The sequence below is a fragment of the Antrostomus carolinensis genome, unplaced genomic scaffold (genome assembly GCF_000700745.2).
Source record: "Antrostomus carolinensis isolate BGI_N321 unplaced genomic scaffold, ASM70074v2 scaffold7874, whole genome shotgun sequence".
Classification (NCBI taxonomy): domain Eukaryota; kingdom Metazoa; phylum Chordata; class Aves; order Caprimulgiformes; family Caprimulgidae; genus Antrostomus; species Antrostomus carolinensis.
The window spans coordinates 60,535-67,039 of NW_010312772.1; the positions used below are offsets into that span (position 1 = coordinate 60,535).

The 6,505-nt window shown below is 45.2% G+C and overlaps 1 protein-coding gene across 1 annotated transcript in view; it reads right to left on the reverse strand.

The window, feature by feature from the left end:
- The window catches only part of LOC104524287 (mastermind-like protein 3), a gene marked incomplete at its 3' end in the record, with an annotated part of 8,778 nt that extends 2,992 nt beyond the window's left edge, over positions 1-5,786 (reverse strand). Inside the window, exons 1-2 of the mRNA XM_010167105.2 lie at positions 5,643-5,786; positions 1,992-3,491 (exon numbers count right to left, since the gene is read on the reverse strand). Of these exons, the coding sequence (XP_010165407.2) occupies positions 1,992-3,491; positions 5,643-5,786 (1,644 nt within the window). The remainder of the gene's footprint in view (positions 1-1,991; positions 3,492-5,642) is intronic.
- Positions 5,787-6,505: the final 719 nt, after the last annotated feature.

Sequence of the window (6,505 nt, forward strand, 5' to 3'; positions counted from 1 at the left end):
TCTATTATTTCAACCTTCCTCACCAAGCAAAATCCTTTCAGTGTAGGCACGTGGGCTTCACAAGTAGTGAAGGGACCTTTCTACAGCTACACACAAGCAAGAAGTCCCTCATCCTGACTGAGTCAATAAATGTGAATTGCACATAGGATATTACAAATTATAGCTTTGCCTTAAGTTTCTTCTTTATAAGGTATAGAAATGATTTGATATCTGGACTTGTTTTTGGAAGAATGTCTAGTTGTATCCAAATATCTAGTTTTTCCTACTTTAAAAAAAAAGGAACTGAATAAGATTAGATATATGAAATCTTGGCTTCCTGTTCACACTGGAGAATTGCAGTGAGATATTAACATGAATTTCACAACTTATGAAATGGAGAAGACAGCATTAACTCTTTCACATATGCAGTTCATTCTCCCAACTGTTTGATGAGTCTTTGAGTTCAACAGACTTAACAAACAAACAAAGAAAAAGAAACAATAAAGCATTAGCCAGCCTGACCAAACAGCCTCTGCCTCAACCTGACAAATTCTGTAGCTCAGCTTGCAGTCCAAGTTTTACGTCATTACTGCAGTATTTCTCTAGCTAAGTCTTCACAAAAAGAAGATGGCTTAGGCCAGCTATTTCCAATGCAATAGGCAAGCAGAATTAAAATAGAGATACAAAACTCTGAGCTGTCACCGTACATCCTGAACCAAAACCAGGAGGCAGATGAACATTTCTTTTTAGTTTTGCAATTAATTTTAAATAATGTGATGGGCTCTGACCTGGTAAAGCTTTTACTCCTCCTGTTGGTAGATTCCTAAACTCCACAGACTGAAGAAACTACAAATTTTACTGTATCCCTATATACATCACAGTGTGAGTCACAGTTAAACCGTGCTCAGAAGGAAGCACTCCTTATAGGTGGTGTGGAAACAGCTCACTTGGTAAAAGCTGTTACACTAAATCTATCAACCAACAGTTTTCTTAGTATACTATTGTATCAGAATTCCTGACGTGTTTTGGTGGCACATTAACCTCTGTGAAGGCATCGCCTACTTTGTGAACTGATGATTAACTTTAGTTCTTTTTAAAACCCTTCAAACAACATTCAGAAAACTTATTCTCAAGCCTTTCCATGACACCAGTGTGCAGATTTTCACAGGAACTGTGGAACTAAGAATACTCAGCTGACCTACGAAGCAACGGGGCATTACTATAATAACTATTCAAATTGGTTATTAATTCATTCCAAAGCATTGCCCAAGCCTGGCAGCTGCCACTCCAGAGGTCAGCATGCAATACCCGAGAGACAGTGATGCCAAATAACTCGAGCCAACATGGCTTTAAGCCTCTTGCTTAAAGACTCTACAGATTCTTAACAATAATATACTTCAGGTTGCTAAAAACTGCTTGAAAGTCCTGGAATAAACCTTCTCATTTCACACACGGTACAAGCACTGCTCAAAGCATTCAGTTGTGCTTACTTCTTCCAGTGGAAACCAAAGGCACTCAGCACCCAAAACATCCTTCCTTTGTTCCCTGAGCCAAAATACCAAAGATGCTGTTTAAAGCTGGCTAGATCCCTGCCCCAAGAAGAAAGGGCCAACCACTCCATCTTTTTGTTACAATGCTAACTGCAGTGTGGAAACTAAACCATGCAGTGGTTTGGGATCCAAAAGCATCAAAAAGGAACCAAACCCTCCAAGAGGAGTGACTTCTGACCCAAAACTTCCCAGATCAGGCCTAAGCACTGATCAGTAGAAGCACAGCGAAAGAGCGCTAGCCCAGAAAAACAAGCATTCAACAAACTTTCTAAAGCATAACATAACACCATTTCAGTCACTTCTTAAAACAACCGAACTCCAGTAACACAAGAAAAGTCCAAGAACCATCTGCACTGACATTCTGTACATTCCAGGAGAAAGAGGAGACCACTGGATAAAGAGTTACTGAACCTTTCTCTCAGCCTTTTTTTGGCTGCCCACGTATCGTGCGCTTGCACTCACCTGACCAAGGGAAGGAAGTGTTGCATATGCCATGGACTGATTCATCATTCCCTTCTGCTTCATGATGAGCATGCGTTTCTGTTCCTCGCTCAGGTGCGCCATCTGAGCTTGCATCTGCGGCTGCTGGGACTGCTGCTGCTGCTGCATGTACGGCATCATGGGATTCTTGCTGGGAGTTGCCATCGGTGGGGTCATCCTCTGACTCAGCTCAGCATTGAAGTGGGACAGAGGTTTGGTGTTGCCATAAGAAAGCATGTTGGGCTGTTTGCTTAAGGAGTTTGTGCCCAGGTTATTTGGTTGCTGACTGATCATATTCATGTGATTTTGAGGGAGGTAGTTATTAATTGTGGTCTTCTGTGGATTGTTTGCCATAGGAGGCACTACTGGGTTTTGGTTGTTAAAGGCTTGGGGATACATCATTGGACTATTTGGTTTGTCTGCACTGAAGGGTCCTCCGTATGGACTAGATGGAGGGCCCACGGGTGACCAGCTGGAGGTTTGATTTGGATGCTGCTGCTGCTGCTTCTGCTGCATGAGCTTCGCTCTTTGCTGCTGCTGGGCTGCCATTTGCTTGAGCTGTTCAGCTGGAGACAAATCGGCATTTGGCAAGTTCACAGGTCCAGGCCCTGATCCTGCCACATTTGCTGTTGCTGCTGCTGGATTCATAAGATAGCCATTTCCAGACCGTGCCTGCACCTGGCCCGGAGTGTGGGCCTGGCTGGGAGTCTGAGGTGACTGCACAGCACAGTTGGCCGGTGAGCCAGCAGTGATCGGGGCTGCTGGGGCACTGGACACAGAAGCTATGCTAGAGGCTGTGGAGACGTTTGAAAATGGAGGACCGGAAGAAGAAGGCCTCACCTGGGGAGACCCTAATGGGACATGAGCAAATGGAGAATGAGATGGGTCGCTTTTCACACTTGCACTCTCCTGAGTGTCTGTGGCAGGCCTGGGAAATTCCGGCTCCTTCTTCTCTTCAAAGTCTTCGTTGAACAAATCTTGTATATCATCTTCTGGAACGGTGTTTGCTAGTTCGTCTATTAGCTCCTGCCATTCTTGATCATTCAGGTTAATGTCTGAGAAGAGCTTGTTCTGATTTGAAAGAGATGTTTCAGAAGTATCAATGCAGCTGGGATCATCCAAAGGCTCTTGCTTTAGCTCCTTGTTCTGCAGGATGTTAAAACTATCGTCTAGCTCATTGCAACCATTAACAGGGAGCTTTATCTCAGAAAGCCCACCGTTTTTCCCCAAGTCCTCTAGAGTACTACCATGAGTTCCACTGTTCTGCAGGGGCAGGGGAGCTTTCATGTCAAGCTGGTGAAGAGGGGAAACAGCGGGCAAAGGCAAGTTATTGGGCAAGCTGTTGATTGCCTCAATGCCTGGTACATCCTTCCGTATCCGCTTGCTGGTTGGAGAAAAGCTCCCATCACAAACTCCATTCTGCTGTTCTCCATTGAGAGGTGAACGTGCACCTTCCAACTTCCTTTTGACGGTCTCTTGAAGCTTAAAGAAAAACAAGAGGAAAAACAAAATTAACCAGTTGCAGAGACAAAAAAAGTGCTGATGAGCCTTGTGACAGATACTCCTCAGCAAGCCCACTAGTGACAATTTTAAAACTTCCGATTAGGAAGTTTCTTTGATTTCATTTTTATGGCTTGACCAATTTGAGAAGACAGTCTAAAACAACAACAAAAACCCCACCCATCAAACAAACAAACCCAAAACCAAACCTGCCCCTGAATAGGAGAGCAGAACTATAAAATACGTCTGCACTATCCAAGCTACCAAATTTTATGGAGTAAGTTGACTAACTCAACTTTTTGGTGCCTAACATAATGATAAGACTTAAACAGTGCCTAACACAGTGAGGAGTCTTAAATTGGACAAAAAATGGAATCAATAAAATTTGCTATTTACTCTGAAAATCTTTGTGTTGGAAGTTTCTAGAAGCTTCTTGAAAAATACTTGCTATACAATTGATTGGCTACTTGCATTGAAACGTGTTGTTGACACTAAATTTTTTTGAGAAAATTCATGAACATAGTTTCATTCGATTAGCCCTCTCTTCTTGGCTACAAAACATAGTGAGAATCAGTTTTAAGTGAGGGGGAAAAAAAGATTAAAAAAAAAAAAAAAAATCTATCTACCCTAAAAAATATAAGGCACTTTGCATGATGTTAATTCAACCAAATAAGAAAAAAAGGGAAATAACCTGTGTTCTAGGAGCTACCATAAAAGACAAATAACTAACAGAAATGACAGCAAGACAAGACTCCAAGAAAGCAATTAAATTTGAATATAAAAATGTTATTTTTAAAAACCCCCTGTATTAATATAAGCTCTAATTCAGGTTAAAAGAAGCACAGCAAAGCACTGTAACAACCTACAGTCCTCTCCTATCACACCAAACGTTAAGTTCTCCGCTTATGTACCAGGCTAAAAAAAGCACCCCTCTACAGCTAAGGCAAAAAACAATAGTGGGGAGGGGAGGAAGCAAAGAGGTCACAGCTCTAGCGAATGCCTTCAGGACACACTTGCATCCTTGATACTAGAACAATAGAAGACAAAATACTGAAAGATTTTATCAATTTTTAAAGTATTTTTACTGGTATGAAAATCCCAGACATGCAGCTCCCACCCCTTCCCTAACCTAGAGGTCTTCAACCTTCTTTCTTCCCCCAATCCAGATCCCATTTATTTCTCCCATCCCAGAGAGCTAGTTCCCCTTTCATCCCACATGTAAGACAGGCAAGCAAATCCATATCTTATCCTCCTTTTAGAGGGAGTGGTTCTGAGAAGGTTGTGCCCTCCTCTTGCCCTTCAGGCCTGTGTGGCCCCTTCAGCTTGCAATGCAGCAGGACATGGCCAATGCATTCATTGCTGCAGTCCCCGCCAGACACGTGTGGGACACTAAGCTACATGCTGGTCCTCTGCAGAGAGAAGCTGTGGATGCCCCATCCCTGGAGCCATTCAAGGCCAGGTGGGATGGGGCCCTGGGCAGCCTGATCTAGTGGTTGGCAACCCTGTCCGCAACATGGGGGTTGGAACTAGGTGATCTTTAGGGTCCCTTCCAACCCAAGCTATTCTGTGATTCTATGACCTTTATAAAGCAGAAAGGCAAGTCTATGAGTCCTTATGCAGACAACTGACTCCTTGATTTGTACTGGAGCAGAAGAGCTTTTTCTACATGAGCAAATGACTGACACGTGGCTAAGAGTCACCAGTGGATCCCTGTTGGCATACAATGCCCAAGACTTTGCTGGCTGCTCTCCCTGCACAAAGCCAGCGTGTGCCCAGCCTCCCACAGGCTGAAATTCCATCTCCTCCTGCTTCCTGTGGTGCAGCACAGAGACTGGCTGGTCTTCCACTGAAAAAAAAAACTCTGCCACGCAGACCGCTGCTCAGCTGGGCTTCTCCTCCAGTGCAAGATGCCCCCAGGGCTCCACAGGAGCTGTCCTTACCCTGAGGCTTTCCCCACCCCTGGTTTCTGGGGGTCAGGCAACAGCAAGGCCAGCAGTGTGCACTAAGCTCCTCTCCCCATGTTGCAGGCTGCAATGGGGAACCCACCTGTGGCAAGAAGGGGCTCAGGAAAGCTGTGAACATGTTTTGGGCCTCCCCACTGCCTGGGTGGAGTCCCCATCACTGGGCTCCTACTCCTCTCCCTTTGCCCGACTGCAGCAGCTCCTGCTCCCGTGAGCTCTGCAGATGCCAAGGGACGGGCTCCTGCACGTGGCAGCAGACGCATGGGGAAGCGCATGCTGTGCCAGCGCTCTCGTGATGAAAGCCCTGCACAGTCATGTTGATCAGCCGTGGTCTGCAGGAGCACACTTGGCTGCAGAGCATGGAGCCCTGCAGCAGAGACATCACCTTTCCATCTCTCTGTGCCACAGCAGCAGCAAGATCTAGCAAGAAGCACTTGCCCAGGGGTGGTAATTGCCTCATCTGCGTCAGTTAACAGCGACGCCGAAGGTAAGTCAACACCCAGGACTAGTGTGAAGGAGAAAAATCAAATCCCACAAGGAGGCTTATGATGTGGCTCTCACCTCTGCTGCTTCCCTCCCCTAAAAACCTACGTTAAACTGAACACCACCGTATGGCATTACAGCTCCCCGCTGCTTTTTGTCCAGTGTAACTAGCATGTGGCAGAAGACTACAGCTGAGCCAATGAGCGTGTTTCACTGATCTTTATATAACCCTGGTTCAGACCCTGGAGAGGAGGAAAGGACGGTACGGATGTGATAATGGCACCGCTTCACAAGGACGGGAGCACAGACACTTCCAAGGTTTCTTCCTTCAAAGAAAGGACGGAAAGAGCACAATCTGGCCTCAAGGGCAGGTGGTCAGTAACACTGTTGTTATAAAGGCTTAAAATGGCATATTTAAATATTGCCACTCACACAATTTACAGCTGAAATCACCCATTTCAACTCCTAAGCCATCTCACTACAAAGTCACCATCTCTCTTAGCCTTCCACATGAGAAAATGGGTCACCGAACGGCAAGTGACTCAAGACTAA